This window comes from Mus caroli, unplaced genomic scaffold, assembly GCF_978045245.1.
Source record: "Mus caroli unplaced genomic scaffold, Mus_caroli_1 scaffold_9, whole genome shotgun sequence".
Taxonomy (NCBI): domain Eukaryota; kingdom Metazoa; phylum Chordata; class Mammalia; order Rodentia; family Muridae; genus Mus; species Mus caroli.
In genome coordinates this window covers 87,910,206-87,926,045 of record NW_028227264.1, presented here as the reverse complement: position 1 = coordinate 87,926,045, position 15,840 = coordinate 87,910,206, and the positions used below count along the sequence as shown (strand labels likewise).

General features: G+C 38.3%; 2 protein-coding genes across 6 annotated transcripts in view; one reads left to right on the top strand and one right to left on the bottom strand.

Moving 5' to 3' along the window:
* Window positions 1-2,119, top strand: part of Chpt1 (choline phosphotransferase 1) — a 32,147-nt gene extending 30,028 nt beyond the window's left edge. For all 4 annotated transcript variants that reach the window (XR_002378902.3, XM_021174026.3, XM_029482493.2 and 1 more), the window contains exon 9: window positions 158-2,119. Coding sequence is in view for 2 of the 4 variants with exons in the window: in XM_021174026.3 (XP_021029685.2) it covers window positions 158-202 (45 nt within the window). In the remaining 2 variants the exon portion in view is untranslated. The remainder of the gene's footprint in view (window positions 1-157) is intronic.
* The window catches only part of Sycp3 (synaptonemal complex protein 3), a 28,696-nt gene extending 15,242 nt beyond the window's left edge, over window positions 1-13,454 (bottom strand). The window contains exons 1-9 of one of the 2 annotated variants that reach the window (XM_021174027.3): window positions 13,408-13,454; window positions 10,567-10,709; window positions 9,756-9,819; window positions 9,317-9,351; window positions 6,449-6,566; window positions 5,632-5,731; window positions 3,385-3,483; window positions 363-467; window positions 12-237 (exon numbers count right to left, since the gene is read on the bottom strand). In XM_021174027.3, the coding sequence (XP_021029686.1) occupies window positions 184-237; window positions 363-467; window positions 3,385-3,483; window positions 5,632-5,731; window positions 6,449-6,566; window positions 9,317-9,351; window positions 9,756-9,819; window positions 10,567-10,709; window positions 13,408-13,454 (765 nt within the window). In that variant the 3' untranslated portion in view covers window positions 12-183. Of the gene's footprint in view, window positions 1-11; window positions 238-362; window positions 468-3,384; window positions 3,484-5,631; window positions 5,732-6,448; window positions 6,567-9,316; window positions 9,352-9,755; window positions 9,820-10,566; window positions 10,710-13,407 lie in introns of those variants that run through there. The other variant, XM_021174028.3, reaches the window with a different exon arrangement.
* Window positions 13,455-15,840: the final 2,386 nt, after the last annotated feature.

The window sequence follows — 15,840 nt, the reverse complement described above, 5'->3', positions numbered from 1 at the left end:
CTGGTACTTAACACAGTTTAGGTTTATAAGGTTTTAAGTTAACAGGAACAAAAATCTTCCACTTAAATAAGCTAATGATTTTGGATGTTATATTTAAACTATAATTTACTAAAGGCATGCCTCTTAGCTAATGTTTTAATTGTATCATATTACATAGGTTCAAGTTCTTTCTTCAAAGACTCATCAGAATAACATGGATTGAAGAGATTTTCGAACATTTGCCATCTCTTGCTGCTGCTGTTTCATGAAAGGAGATATGAAACATGTTTAATTTTTAGTTAAATGTTATAAAAATTTTCAGCAAATAAAACATTTCAGTGCCTCCATTAATTCATATCTTTGCAATATAAAATAGAACTTACAGTTTCCATCATAACTTTTTTTTGCAACATAGCCATTTCTTTTTTAAGTTCACTTTGTGTGCCAATAAATAGATTATCATTATTCTTTTCCACATCTTCCAAACTCTAAAACACAAAAAGGCCAGTTTAGTTATAATCTGTAACTTTTAACCAGAGGCTCTAGATTATAAAATCTTTTTAAAGTAAAAATATTTTCATTATTCAGAAAATTCTCATTATTTATCCCAAAATTCTAAGTAACTCATATAGACCAAATTTCCCACTATAAACAAGTAAATATATCACACATTAATCAAATACAATTAAAGTACAACAGTAACATAATTTCCCAAAACAATAGTTTAATGAACTAGGGTCGAGGTAATAAAAAAGAAAATGGGAAAGGTAGCTAAACAAGATGGGAGAATTGCAAATTTGAGGCTAGTTTGGGCAATGTAGAATCTTGTCTCAAAAGAATAAGAAAATAAAATCTAGAAGGATTACAAGGTCTATATACAATATATACAATTTTTAATTTTTCTAGTAAGTTTCTTAAGACATCTGAACATAATTGTGACTAAAAGTCAGCATGACTTAAATTCACAAAAGGGAATAAAATATCTATAGTATCAAGTTATAAGGAAATAATTTAATATCTAATAATTATATTAGATATTTAAAATTATTACATTTTCATTCACTTAGAGGACAACTCGTGGATACTAGGTTCTCTTCTTCTATCATGTGGGTCCCATAGATTGAACTCTGCCCTAGTATTTTGTTTTTCAAGACAAGGTCTCATAATATAAAGGCAAAGCTCACCTCAAACTTCCTAATCCTGTCTCAGGGTTAGAGGAATGTACCTAACACCTAGCTAAAAAGTTTTTAAAAATTTAGTACTCATTCACCAAATATATGGTATCCTATTGCCTATTATGTAGAAAATACTGTTCTGTGGAGAAACTTAAAAACATATGAATAATTCCTGTTTAGTTAAACAAAAAGTATACTATTTTATTAATTAAAAGGAAACTTAGCCGGGTGTGGTGGTGCATGCCTTTAATTCCAGCACTCGGGAGGCAGAGGCAGGTGGATTTCTGAGTTCGAGGCCAGCCCGGTCTACAGAGTGAGTTCCAGGACAGCCAGGGCTACACAGAGAAACCCTGTCTCGAAAAATTTAAAAAAAAAAAAAAAGGGTGGGGGGTGGGGGTGGGGACTTAAGGACTGGAGAGATGGCTCAGCCATTAAGAGCACTGGCTGCTCTCCCAGAGGTCCTGAGTTCAATTCCCAGAAACCACATGGTGACTCACAACTGTCTGTAATGGGATCCTATGCCCTCTTCTGGTATTTCTGAAGATAGCTACAGTGTACTCATATAAATAAAATAAATCTTACAAAAGGGGGGGACTTAAAATAGTCTAGAGGAATAATATAACCAAAGCATGGAAATACGTTAAGTCTGTGGACTCAGAAAGCAATTATGTAGAGTGTTTAGAGTAATGTACATGTACAGTTTGTACAACTAAAAATTCAGAAGGACGACTACCACTCAGGAAGGAGATGTTTTATTTAGGTTATATGGCAGAATCAAAGAATAGACTGAAGAAAAGAGAAATCAGTTAAGAGTTTTAATAGGACAAAGTGTGATGAGAAAGTGAAATAGTACAAGCAGAGAATGAACAAATGTATTAAACAGCGGGAATTAAAGGAATAATGAACCACTGTAGAGGTAAGAATTCTAGAATTTAATAAGAATATTAATAAAGGATAAAAGGATATGGAAAGCAGGGTTTTAATCCCAGCACTCAGGAGACAAAGGCAGGCAAGCCTTGTCTACAGAGTTAAGTTCCAGGACAGCTAGTACTACACGGAGAAACCCTTCTTTAAAAAAAAAAAAAAAAAAAAAAAAAAAAGATATGGAGGAGTTAAAATTATATTGAAGTTTTTACCAAAATGGTAACATTTAGTGATAATATTAGAGGAAATCTTTTTAAGTACTTCCTCAAGTCATACCAATTAAATTGTTCTTAAGGAACATTAGAGCAAGCTGACAAGGTCTCTCGGAAATACTTAAAATTAACTTTTCTGTTCATATTTACCTTTAAAACTACTTATTACTAGGGAACAGAGTTTTCTAGTATACATATGGGTCAAGAGATAATTCTCAACTTACAAACTTTTAATCCTCAACTGTGTTAAATTTTGGGTTAACCCCTCTCATATATAAGTTGGCATATAAAGTCATTGTTCTCAACTGGAATAATTCTAAAAGCTAATATGCCAGAAAAGACCTATAATACACTTGAAAATAAGGAAATAGAGAAATAATTTCTGTGGTTGCTTCCTATTGAAAACATACGGGAATACGTGTATAAAAGACTGCAGAAATAACTTATAGACTATTTTCAGTTAAGCAGCACAATGGCTAAAAATGTTATTTAATAAAGTATGGACTTAATGTATAAGAACTTTTTAAGGTAAAATTCCTACTTTTCTATTTCCTATCTTGAATAATCTTCATAGGACCTTTTTACAGACATATTTATCACTTTGGTCACAAACCATTCAAAATAGAAATTTTAAAAATTAAAACATATTTCCTATGAATTTGAAAAAAAACCCAATACTTAAATTATGGTTTATAAGAACATATGTTAAGGGCAAGAGATGGCTCAGTGGGTAAGAGTACTTGTTCTTATAGAAGACTTAGGTTTGATTCCCAGCACCCACATGGCAGGTCACAATCATCTGTAACTTTGGTTTTAAAGAATGTACTACCCTTTTCTGACCTCTGTGGGCAGTAAACATGTACATGGTGTACAGACATACATACAAAAACACTCATATACAGTATTTTAAAAAGAACGTAAGTTAGCTGGGTGTGGTGGCACACACATTTGACACCATCACTTGGTAAGAAAAGGCAAAAGAATCTCTGAGTTTGAAGCCAGCCTAGTCTACAAAGCAAGTTCCAGGCCAGCCAGGCAATATAGTGAGTCCTATTTCAAACTAAAACATATGTTACCATGTATAACTAACTCACCTTTATGAACTGCTCGTGTATCTGTTTGATTGCTTTCATTCTCTGGCTCTGAACAATTCTAGACTGCTGGAAAATCTTTTGTTGTTGTCGAAAAAGATTCTATAAACATTAAAAAAAATGTAATAATGATTTGGTAAAAGTAGTTTTGTCATTGTGGGCTTCATTCATGGTAGGCAAACACCTAACTCTGAGCTCTATTGCAAGTCATTTTTAAATTCAACAAAAAGTAATTCCATATTAAATTTAAATGTACAGTTTAAGGTTAATAACTAGTATTTTAACAACTATTATGATTAAGTTTATACACACACACACACACACACACACATATATATATATATATATATATATATATATATATATATATAAAAACTCAATTTAGGTATTCATCACTCATGTCCAAAGTAGAGGAAACTGAAACATAACAGTAAATTACCTATTGTTTCACAGCTAACTATTGTTCAAGCAGAATATGATTCCAAGTATGTTTCTATACTCCAGGCTCTCAGTGCTGTACATACGGTTTCTCTAGTATATTGTATATTCAACCAATGCCTGCCTCTGGCTAACTCTTTAGTACTATAGTATAGCTCAGTCTTAGTTCAGGACTAAAAACTGCATTCTTCCTTTTACTGCAATTCCCACATTAAGTTGCATAACACTCCTCTGCATATACACTTGTTCGCCTTCTGACTGTCACATTTACTTAGCTTAATCCCTATCTTGTAAAACTCTACATAGTGGTATTACTCTTCACTACATGATGATCCTACTAAGCCAAACAGAATCCAAAGAGAACAGTTTTTTATTATCATATATATCTACCACCCATCTATATCTATTTGTATTCGTACTCATATACTCTATTTCCTCTTGTTTCTAAGGATAACTATACTCAGTCCAACTTTCTGTCTTTTCCATTCTTAAGAATTTAGCAATTTCCCCCTTCTGTTACTATTAAATTTCTCTCTGTAGCCAAACCGGAGCTGCAGGCCTATAATCCCTAGCTGCTTTCAAGGTGGAGACAGGAGGTCACAAGTTGAAATCCTATCTAGTACAGGACTAGTCTTGGTATCTTGAGTTGTCTCAAAATGGAAGGCAAAAAAGGAGGGCTGAGAACATAGTGTAGTGGTAGAATAGTTTTGCAGGCCTAGGTTTAATCTGCAATACCAGAAATTTCTCTAATTCCTATCAGCACATAAACATGCACTTGGGAGGCAAAGGCTGGTGAATCTCTGTGAGTTCAAGGTCAGCCAGGACTACAGAGTGAGACCCTTTCTCTAAACAGACTGAGTGGGGTTACCTTCCATCATCAGTGGAGATAGATAAATAATAAAATCTGCATATTCTGGATGAGAGCTATAGCTCAGTGATAGCATGTTTTAGTAGGCTGCACAAAGCATCTAGATTCAGTCCCTAGCACTCGGGAGTTGGGGGACAGTGGGGGGCCGTGAGTATTGGTGGTGGAAGGGAGCGAGGACATACAAGCCAGCCATGTTGTATCTACAGTGATTGGCTAGGAATGAGCAAATGATCCAAACTAGATTAACGATGTTCCACCACATGAATTTCCTGTCAGAGATATTCAGAAAGATCATCTCAGTCTCTGCAGTCACTAAATTTGTAGTAAGTCTAGGACTAGGAGAATTAACTTAGTACACTAAAAGTTCACGGGGTCTTAGCAGCAGAGCCCAGATATATATAATAAGCAAACCTTCCCTACCCCCATTCAACTGCATTATGTCTAAAGCTAATTAATCTCCAAAATTTTATATAAACTAGTAATAGACTCCACGGGCTGGAGGGATAGCTCAGTGGTTAAAAGAACTGACTGCTCTTTGGAAGGTCCTGAGTTCATCCTAGCAACCACATGGTGGCTCAAAACCATCTGTAATGAGATCTGATGCCCTCTTCTTTTGTGTCTGAAAACAGCTACAGTGTACTTATATATAACAATAAATAAATCTTTAAAAAAAAAACATAATTCTTTTATCCACTGACAAGTTTCTGTTACTTAAAATTGCAAAGATATCAGTTGATATCCTTAAGACCAATGCTTTTAAGGATTTTAATATTGTATGTACCTATACTTCTGGGGTTTACCATTTGGCAATATTAAAACATGTAGCTGACGATGAGTAATAAAACTTGTCTCAGTTCTATGGACATAATGTAAGACTAGGTTCTTTACTTCTACTTGAGGCTTAGATATAATAGAGTAATTATAAAGTCAATTGTGATACTAACAGATAGTTTTTCTCCTTGTTCCTCAAATTTCTGTATATCCAGTTCCCACTGCTGCAACACATTCATAAATTGCTGAGAATATTCATTGTTAAGCTTCTGTCTGTTAAAAACAAAACAAGTGAATCCTGTCAAATTTCATACCTGTATGAAAAGAACATTCAAAACATTTAATTCATATATCTTATGCTGTAAAAAGGAAACAGTAGTTTAAATACTTTGATAGGAAAATTTAAAACTTACATTGATTTCAGTATTTTTTCTTAACAGATGTCTTCTCACATGCTTTTTAGCTCTTGAAACTAAGGAAGTTTTATATTTTGTAGAAAATTTTACTTTTAATTTCTAAGGAATTTTTCATTTTTCCTACTGAATATAGTCTGATAAGTACATTATTTCACTTAGGTTGCCTCCTACATTTTGACATGGTAAGGATAATTATTACAAAGGAATAGTCAAGTTGATCAAAATATGTAAATTACTAATGATATAAAACTGAATTTTTCTACATTTTCAGTTATCAAACAGTAGTTTCTATGACATTTACTTCTTTTATACAAGTAATATATTTTCACAATGAATATAGACTAATAACCTCCTAATTATTTAAAAAGAGGAAAAAAACAATCTCCACTGACTTCTAAGAAACATCTCAATTCTATGATGGCATGAGATTATAGGACTACTTGATTAGGAAAGAAAAAAGAGCCAAGTAGTTTTTACTAGAGACTTTAATAAGCATATGATACTATTTTCTGTAGGTAATTTGTACCAGGACATACTAATAAATGATAAAGATGTAGTTCGTTTAAAACCTCACATTTCCTCTTGTTGTGTTTTCCAAATTTGCTCAATTTTCTGGTTACTGGCTTTGAAAGAAGCTTTGGTATACATTTCTATTCTTTTCCTCTTGGCAAGAAGAGCTTTGTTGATGTCCGCTATATTGAAAATAAACATTGAAATTTAATGTCGAAGAAAACTATTTTGTTCCACATAAATAGTATAAGTATAGGTTTGTTCAGTAATATCAAGGAGATTTAAAATTAAATTTAGGGACCAAGGAGTTCATCAGAAGAAAAAAAAAATGGACTGGGCATGGTGACACATGTCTTTAATCCTAGCACTTGGAAGGCAGAACTCTGCAAGTGTATCTGTGAATTTTAGGCCAGCTTGGTCTACATAGTAAGTTCCAGGTCAGTCAGGAAACATAGATACCCACTCTCACAAATAAATAAAAAACAAACAAACAAACAAAACATACTTGCCATAGCCTGACAGCCTAAGTTTGATCGCAGGAATCCATGGTGGAAGGGGCAAACTAAGCCCTGAAAAATAGCCTCTTCTACAGTGGAAGAGGAGAGACAACTCCCAAAAGTGTCCTCTTACCTGCACAGACATGCTATCACACATGTAGACCCACACTCACACATACACATCACACAAATCATAAAATTTGAATTAAAACATTTTAATTTAAAAATAACACCAACATGTGCTTTGAAAAATGATTGGTATTTTAGAATACTTAGAAGTTTGCATTTTCAGACTGGCAAGCTTAGCCAGTAAAAATCTATGCAAATATTACAAAATCCAAAAATAGCTGAATTCTGAAATACTAGTCTTAGATATTTTAGAAAAAGAAATAACATAAAATACCAAACTTATCTCAATTCTTATTTTTTTTAAAGATGTTTTTCTTTTTTTAAAAAAGATTTTATTTATTTTATGTATATGAGTACACTGTAGCTGTCTTCAGACACACCAGAGGAGGACACCAGATCCCATTGCAGATGGTTGTAAGCCGCCATGTCATTGCTGGGATTTGAACTCAGGACCTCTGGAAGAGTAATCAGTGCTCTTAACCACTGAGCCATCTCTCCAGCCCTCAATTCCTACTCTTATAACTGAGTTAAAATTTAAATTTAGGGATGATAAAAATGAATAAACAAAGGATGGGGCTGGTGAGATGGCTCAGCAGGTAAGAGTACGCGATTGCTCTTCCGAAGGTTCTGAGTTCAAATTCCAGCAACCACATGGTGGCTCACAACCATCTGTAACGAGATCTGACTCCCTCTTCTAGTGTATCTGAAGACAGCTACAGTGTACTTACATATAATAAATAAATCTTTGAAAAAAAAAACAAACAGAAAACAAAGTATCACGGCCAGATTTATGAACAAATATTAATAAAGGCTAAATACTTCTAAATTTATACTATATCCCCCATTTGATAGGCCATACTTGGTGTAACTGTTACAATTCATTATCAAAAATACTAAATTCTAGGCCAGCCTGGTCTACAACGTGGTGAGTTCAAGGACAGTCAGGGTTATACAGAGAAACCCTGTCTCAAAAAAAAAAAACAAAAACAAAAACAAAACAAACAACAAAAAAAAACCCAAATAGAACAATTCTTAAAAGACTTAATGGTATGAATAAATCTTATAGAAACAATTGTTCTTTTTTTAAAAAAAGAATATTTTGGGGCTGGTGACAAGACTCAACAAGTAAAGGTGCTTGCAGCAAAGCCTGACAATTTGAGTATGACCTCAGGATCCGTCCATATGGTAAGAGGAGACACTGACTCCAGCAAGTTGTTGTTTGCTCTCTACTCATGTACCATGGCATGCTGCCCACCTCCCTACTGAAATGTTTAAAAAAAAAAAAAGTATATTTTCCTAAACTAGTCAAGGTAACTAATGCCTATAATCCCAGAACCCACAAGTTTGAAGAAATACCCAGTTTAAGGCCAGTCTAGACTACCTAGCAAGTTCCTATCTCAAAAAGAAGCAAATAAGCCGAGTGTTGTCTCCTAATTAAACAGGTATAAAAACAGTATTTAAAACTTAAGGTCTTGGGCTGGAGAGATGGCTCAGCGGGTAAAAGCACTGACTGTTCTCCCAGAGGACCTGAGTTCAATTCCCAGCAACCACATAGTGGCTCACAACCATCTGTAATGGGATCTGATGCCCTCTTCTAGGGTGTCTGAAGAGAGCTACAGTGTACTCATATAAATAAATATAAAATAAATCTTTAAAAACAAACAAAAAAAAAACCCTTAAGGTCTTTGACTCTGGTTATAAATCTTTTACTGGCTAAAGTTGTCTTTTTACTTTCAATTACATAAATTTATTTTTTGTTTTGTTTGTTTGTTTTGAGACAGGGTTTCTATGTATAGCCCTGGCTGTCCTGGCACTCACTTTGTAGACCAGGCTGGCCTCAAACTCAGAAATCCGCCTGCCTCTGCCTCCCGAGTGCTGGGATTAAAGGCATGCGCTTTAATTATTGTTTTTTTGTTTTTGAGACAGGGTCCTTTGTGTAGCCCTGGGTGTTCTAGACTTACTTTTTAGACCAGGTTGGCCTAGAACTCAGAGATCTGCCTGCTTCTGCTTCCAAAATGCTGGGATTAAAGGCATATATATTTTATATATATAAAATCAATTTTCTGTCAATATAAAGAAGTAAAAAAACTTTTCCCCTCTATTTTTCTAAAATTCTTAAAGTATCATGTTTACTTTTCATATCATGAAAAAGGTTAAGAAAGTCTATGATGCTAAATTATATTTATGCAAAACCCTATAAATAAAAACAAGGCATTAAACAATAGTCACATAGTGACCTCATTTCCTATTATGCAATTATTATACAGTTTTAAACAATTTTCTTTAAATGTCCCCCAAAAACATACCTCCAAATTTTTCCAGCATATTCTGTACTTCACCTCTGAAAAATTAACAGTTAAAAATTAAGATCAGGAATTCAGTGGTGGAACATTTGTCCAATGTGCTCAAAGCCCTAGGTTTGATTCCCAGTACCATTTAAAAATAAAGCAAAAAAAAAATCTTTAGAGATTCACAATATACTTGTGGGAGAAATAACACATACCAAATATTTTATATCATTACTTGCTAGATAAACTGAAGTAAATTTTTCTTAAAGTATTTTACTGAGCAAAGAAAACATCTGTGGGGCTTAGTGAAATGGCTCAGTAAAATGCTTGCTCTGCAAGTATGAACACCTGACATTCAACCTCCGTACACACAAAGTATTCAGCATGCATGTGACACATACACATACACACACACACATGCATGCGCACCATCAAGTACTTTTTTGTAACATCTTACCCAACATCTTCAATTATCCCTGCAGATCTTTTCTTTCCATGTTTATCAATTACTGGAGCCTTTTCTATATTGACAAAATAAATTGTGAAATTAAATATGCGATTTTGGTAAATTTTAATGAAATCTATTTTCAGTCTTTTTGGGATCTTGTAACAAATTTTAAAAGGAGATAAATATTTTTTCAGAAAAATTAATTTACATCACAATTCATGACCCATTTTTTAGAAGCAAAGTTTCAATTATTGTCATGTACTGTTTACAAACTTGTTGGCACTGAAGAGAATACTCTTTGAAGTGTTACAACTCTGATACAGAGATAGGGAGGTTTGATAAGAAACAAAGTATGGGAGCTGAAGAGATGGCTCAGAATTTAAGAGCACTGGCAGCTCTTCCAGAGGACCTAAGTTCAATTCCCAGCAACCATATGGTAGCTCACAACCATCTGTAATGGAATCTAATGCCCACTTCTGGCACACAGGTGTATATTCAGATAGAGTACTCATATACATAAATAGATCTTAAAAAAACAACAACAAAGTTATATGAAAATGCTTACTTAATTCAGTTTTTGTTGTTGTTGTTTTGTTTTGTTTTTTTCCGAGACAGGGTTTCTCTGTATAGCCCTGGCTGTCCTGGAACTCACTTTGTAGACCAGGCTGGCCTCAAACTCAGAAATCTGCCTGCCTCTGCCTCCTGAGTGCTGGGATTAAAGGCGAGTGCCACCACGCCCAGCCTTAATTCAGTTTTAAGTGTAGCAAGTTCAAAATAAATGGACTCTAGACACTGTTAATACCCAACATTAGATATTTACCATCGGCAACATCTTCTTCTGAACCAGACAGATCTTTATCATCTTTCTCAAAGTCAAAGGCTTTTTTAGGCTGATCAACCAAAGGTGGCTTCCCAGATTTCCCAGAATGCTTTCTTCCACCAGGCACCATCTTTAGATGTTTGCTTGTTTAAAAAACAAAAAGACAGCAAAAAATCCTCAGATCTCTCAAACTGAATTCAAAGACATCGCCTAACTTTTTTTTTTTGGTGGGGGCGGAGAGAAATGAGGGAACCTACGTGGAGGGGCAGAGGCAACTTAAGTCAGCTCTCTTCCACCAACTGGGTCCTTGGGATCAGACTCAGGTCAGGCTTGAGAACAGGCACCTTTACTCACAGGGCCATGTTGCTGGCCTAGTATTTTTCCATTGTACTAAAAATTAACAGTTTATCATTTTACAAGGAAGAAAAACACCATAGTGATAGCTTGAAGACTGACTCCCAAGTATCTTTCCACCTAGCCACTAGATCTGAATTTTGGCCCTATATACGAGATACTTGATAAATTTTAATTAAGTTTATCTCAGAACAGTAAAATCATGGTTACCCTCAGGATGAATCACAAACAGTCCAAAACTTGGCTGTAGCAGTATAAATCTACAGCATATAGCTGTACAGGACTGAAGGTATAGCTCAGTTATATAATACCTATATAGGAGGCCTTGGGGTTTCATCCTCAGCACTGCATAAATGCATAAAACACACAATGGTTATATAAAGAGTGGGCAACTGAGCTATAACCCCAAGACTGTCTTAAGGAAAAAAACAAAAAACAAAGCACAAGTGGCACACACCAAGCATTCCAGTACTTAAGAGGTTGATGCAGGAGGATTACATAAAACAAGCCTAACCTTCAAAACAAAACAAAAAACTAGACCTTAGGAAAGTAATGCACCTATAAAATTTCCATAGTATTAAATGAAAAGGGTCTCGCAGAAAAGGCACACTGGACACCCATAGGTCCTCCCCCCACACACACACCTCTCAGTACCCTCAGTCATAAGTGCCTTAGCTCCTAGCCCCTCAAGTCCACCAGCTCCCCAACCCATATGCTCTCATGTTTCCAGTCCTATCCCCACAATGCCTCATTCTTTCAGCCCCTATTCTCTCACCACTCAGTCCCCCAAACCCACTAGCCCTCTCTAGTCCTTCATTCCTCCCAGGCCCTAATTTCAGAGACATGCAGTCTCCCTTGCCCCAATCATTTACCCTTATAGCTCATCATCATCTCTATTCCTTATTCCTTATGCCACCACCCAAACGTCTAGCCCTTCAGTTCCTAGTACCTGTCTCCTAACCTCCAAAGGCCATCATTTCCTCAGGCCCCAAGAACTTTATTCCATCAGCCCTATAAATTCCCCATCCCAAATTACCCCTAGATTAATTCCCTCACCCAATTGCCACAGCCCCAACCTTTAATTCCCTCACCCCCAAACATTAATTCTGTCATTCCCAACTCAATTTTAATGTTCTCAAACCTGATCCTTAATCTCCTCACTCACAATCCCTAGTATTCTCTCTTCATTCTCTCTGTCTCTGTCTCTTTTGGTTTTTCGCGACAGGGTTTCTCTGTATAGCCCTGGCTATCCTGGAACTCACTTTGTAGACCAGGCTGTAGATCCTAAACCAGAGAGAGTACCATATCCAAACACTTAATTTTCTCAGTCTGACCCCTAAATCACTATACTTCCTATTTTTAAGTTTCTTCATCCTAGCCCCAAATTCCCTGATTCCCTACCTCCTAGTCGACCTATGCCACCTCCTCCTAATCCCCTTGGACAAAGGCCCTAATTCCCTAAAACGCCATTTCTAAATTCTCTCTGGCCCACCCCCATTTCCCTAGGCCACAATCCTTAATTTGCCAGATCCTACCCCCATTTCCCTAGGCCACACCCCCACCCCTAGGCCACACCCCCTAGTTTGCCAGGCCACACCCCCAATTCCCTAGGTCCCGCCCCTAGCTCCCTAGGCCCGGCCCTTAACTCCCTCAGCTGCCAGCCTCCATTTCCCTTGGCCCGGACCCCAGTTCCTAACGTCTTGCCTCTAACTTTCCTTTGCCCCTGGCTCCTAGGCCCTAGGCCTGGACCCCTAATTCCCTACCGCAGCTTCCTAATCCCTTAGGTCCCAACCGCTAATTCCCTCATCCCTGACCCTGAGCCCTTAGCCATGACCCCTAGCTCCCAGGGCGCCGCCTTCTGACTTCCTTAGCTCCTGACCCCTAATTCCTTAATTCCCGCAGCTCCCAAACCCCGCTTTCCTAGGCCCGCCTCCTAATCCCCCAGGCTGCCTGCCATCTCTTTCTTCCCGAGGTGCCGCCTCCAGGTCCCCTTGACCCCTACTTCCCCATTGACCTCCGTTGGCCGTGACCTTAATTCCCTCAGCCTGACCCTTCTTCCCTAGGTCCAGGCCCCTACTTCCCTCCGCCCTGACCCCTAACTCCCCAGCCCTGGACTCCTAGTTCCCTCGGCCCTGCCTCCTAATTGCCTGAGCCCACGACTCCAACTCCCTCAGCCTGGCCCCAGTTCGTTCCTTCAGCCCAAACCCCAACGTCCTGTGCCGGACCCTCGACTGCCTAGGCCCGAACCCCAACTCCCTAAGCCCTAGGCCCGACCCCAACTTCCTGCCCGGATGCCCAACTCCCTCGGCCTGACCTCCGCTCCCCTCAGTCCCTGCCTGTTCCCCACCGGCCATGGTTGGCGACTGGCCCTGGGTGAGCAGTCTGGCCTGCCTTGGCTGTGGCGCCTTCCCCTCTGGCCCGGACTCCTCCTCTTCCCGAGGCCCAGGCCCATGAAGGCCAAGCCGACCCGGCTCTCACTCCCCTTACCTCAGCGGCTCCGGTGAGCTGTCGCTGTCTCCGCACCCTCGAAGCATCTGAGGAAACCTGGCCCTTGGGCACGAGTAAATACAGCCTGGCCCCGGCCAAGCTCTCTGCTGATTGGCTGAACGCCATGGGTGCACACACGCTTACGGATAGCCCCGCCCCCTAGCACGTGCTCCGTGCCCGTTCTCACGTGGGAGCCAACGGCCGGACACGATGGGCGGGGCACTTCCATGATGGACACATCACCTCTACCCTGAGAAGCTGCACTTTCCCGCTTTCCCCGCTGTTTCTTCGCTTTAGGAAGTCTTATCCACACCACACCCGACTCTCCCATCCCACCTGACCTGGCCATCTTTGCTCATGGTTCCTCATTCACACCTATATGGAAACTGTAAATTATCCACCTCCCGGTTTCCTGATGTCTTTGTTTGATTCTTTGTTGTTTTCTGATACGGAGTCTCAACTCTAACCCAGGCTGACTTCAAGCGCGTGGTAATCTTGCCATAGCTTCCTAAATGCTGGGATAATAGGAGTAAACCATGGCCGATTTACATTTTCTAAGTTTTGATAACACATATAGTCTTTAATATAGCAACACATCATAGTTTTCTTTATGCCTGAGCATTGCAATAACGAAAAATATTCAACATTTAATATATAATACTCTGCAACTCACTTTTTATTCATTATTGCTATAAGAACCGCTGTTATTATAGAGAGCCAGGACTAACTAGCATGCAAACTCAGGATTTATGCTACAGCATTCACTAGGACAGAGTTTATAAGGTTTTTTATGCTAGCTTTTGATTTCTGAGTTTTTTCTGTGTTCATTTTCATATAAACATTTTTTCATTACCTTGAGTGCTAAAAAATCATTCCTCTACAAGTTCCATGAGTCTCTAAGTTTTAAAAAAAATTTTAAAAAATATTTCAATTAAAATATTTTAATATTTAAAATTTTAAGAAAAAATATTACCTTTCCTATAGAAACTGATGTCTCATAATTTATTAAGAAGTGTGTGCTCAAGGCCGGGCAGTGGTGGCGCACACCTTTAATCCCAGCACTTGGGAGGCAGAGGCAGGAGGATTTCTGAGTTCGAGGCCAGCCTGGTCTACAAAGTGAGTTCCAGGACAGCCAAGGCTACACAGAGAAAAACCCTGTCTGGAGGGAAAAAAAAAAAAAGTGTGTGCTCAGAAACGGAGGAGTGAATGGGGGAGGGGGAGGATTGGGAGGGGAGGAGGGAGGAGGAGTAATATATGAGAGAAGGATAAATAAAACATTTTTTAAAACTGTGTGCCCTCCCTTTAATGACTGTGTCATACATATATCGTGTGTGTGTGTGTGTGTGTGTGTGTGTGTGTGTGTGAATTCTGATTGGATGAGATGGGGTCCGACTTGGTGTTTGTGTCATTCGTGTTGTCACTGGCTCAGAGGACCAACAACACCCAGGCATCTTTTAAAAAGCTGGAGGCATGTCTTATGGAAATTGACTTAGAAATAGAGTTGTTTAGGCTGCCTCTACAACCTCAGGAGTGACCCCTGTAAAGACATGTATTTGTGCTGTTAGAGGGCTGAGCAGAAAAGGTCTGGAGCTAATGGGTCATGTAGAGTAGATTTTTTTAGGGGACGGGGGGTTCGAGACAGGGTTTCTCTGTATAGCCCTTGGCTGCCCTAGAACTCACTTTGTAGATCAGGCTGGCCTCGAACTCAGAAATCCGCCTGCCTCTGCCTCCCGAGTGCTAGGATTAAAGGCATGCACCACCACACCCGGCCAGAACAGATTTTTTTTTTTAATTCCAACATTACATGCGCATTTATTCTTCTGTCCTCTCTCCTCCCTGTGTATGTATGTGTGAATTTCACAGTGCTCAGTACTTGTTGGCAGAATCTTTCTAGAGATACACTGGAGTGTCCGACACATTTTATACACAGTAGTAAAGTAGCGCTCTATGTAACTAAGTCTTTGTTAAAATTCACATGACACATCGCTTGGAGAGGAATAACCAGACCCTTCCTGAATTGACCAGGCTGTGACAGTGTATGGCAAAAAAAAAAAAAAAAAAAAAAAAAAATTAGATTTGACAGAAAAGGTTCCTTTTGGGCATAGAGTTGTTATGTGACCTCTGGACATTGAGAGTCAAGACATGTCCATACACTGGCAGTGGAGGGGCAGAGGGAGGCTTAGAAGGCCAGACCACCAGTGTGTTGAATCTGAGGTTCTCCTGGGAACCTCTGCCATGGGTGCTAGGCCCTATCTATCTATCTATCTATCTATCTATCTATCTATCTATCTATCTATCTATCTATCTATCTATTTATTGCTTGTTTGTTTTCATTTTAATCAGTGGTTCCCTTTTCTATCTCCAATAAATTATATTTCTTATTTTCTTTACATCCCGATTATAGACCCCTCCCTCTTCTCCTCCCAGTCCCAC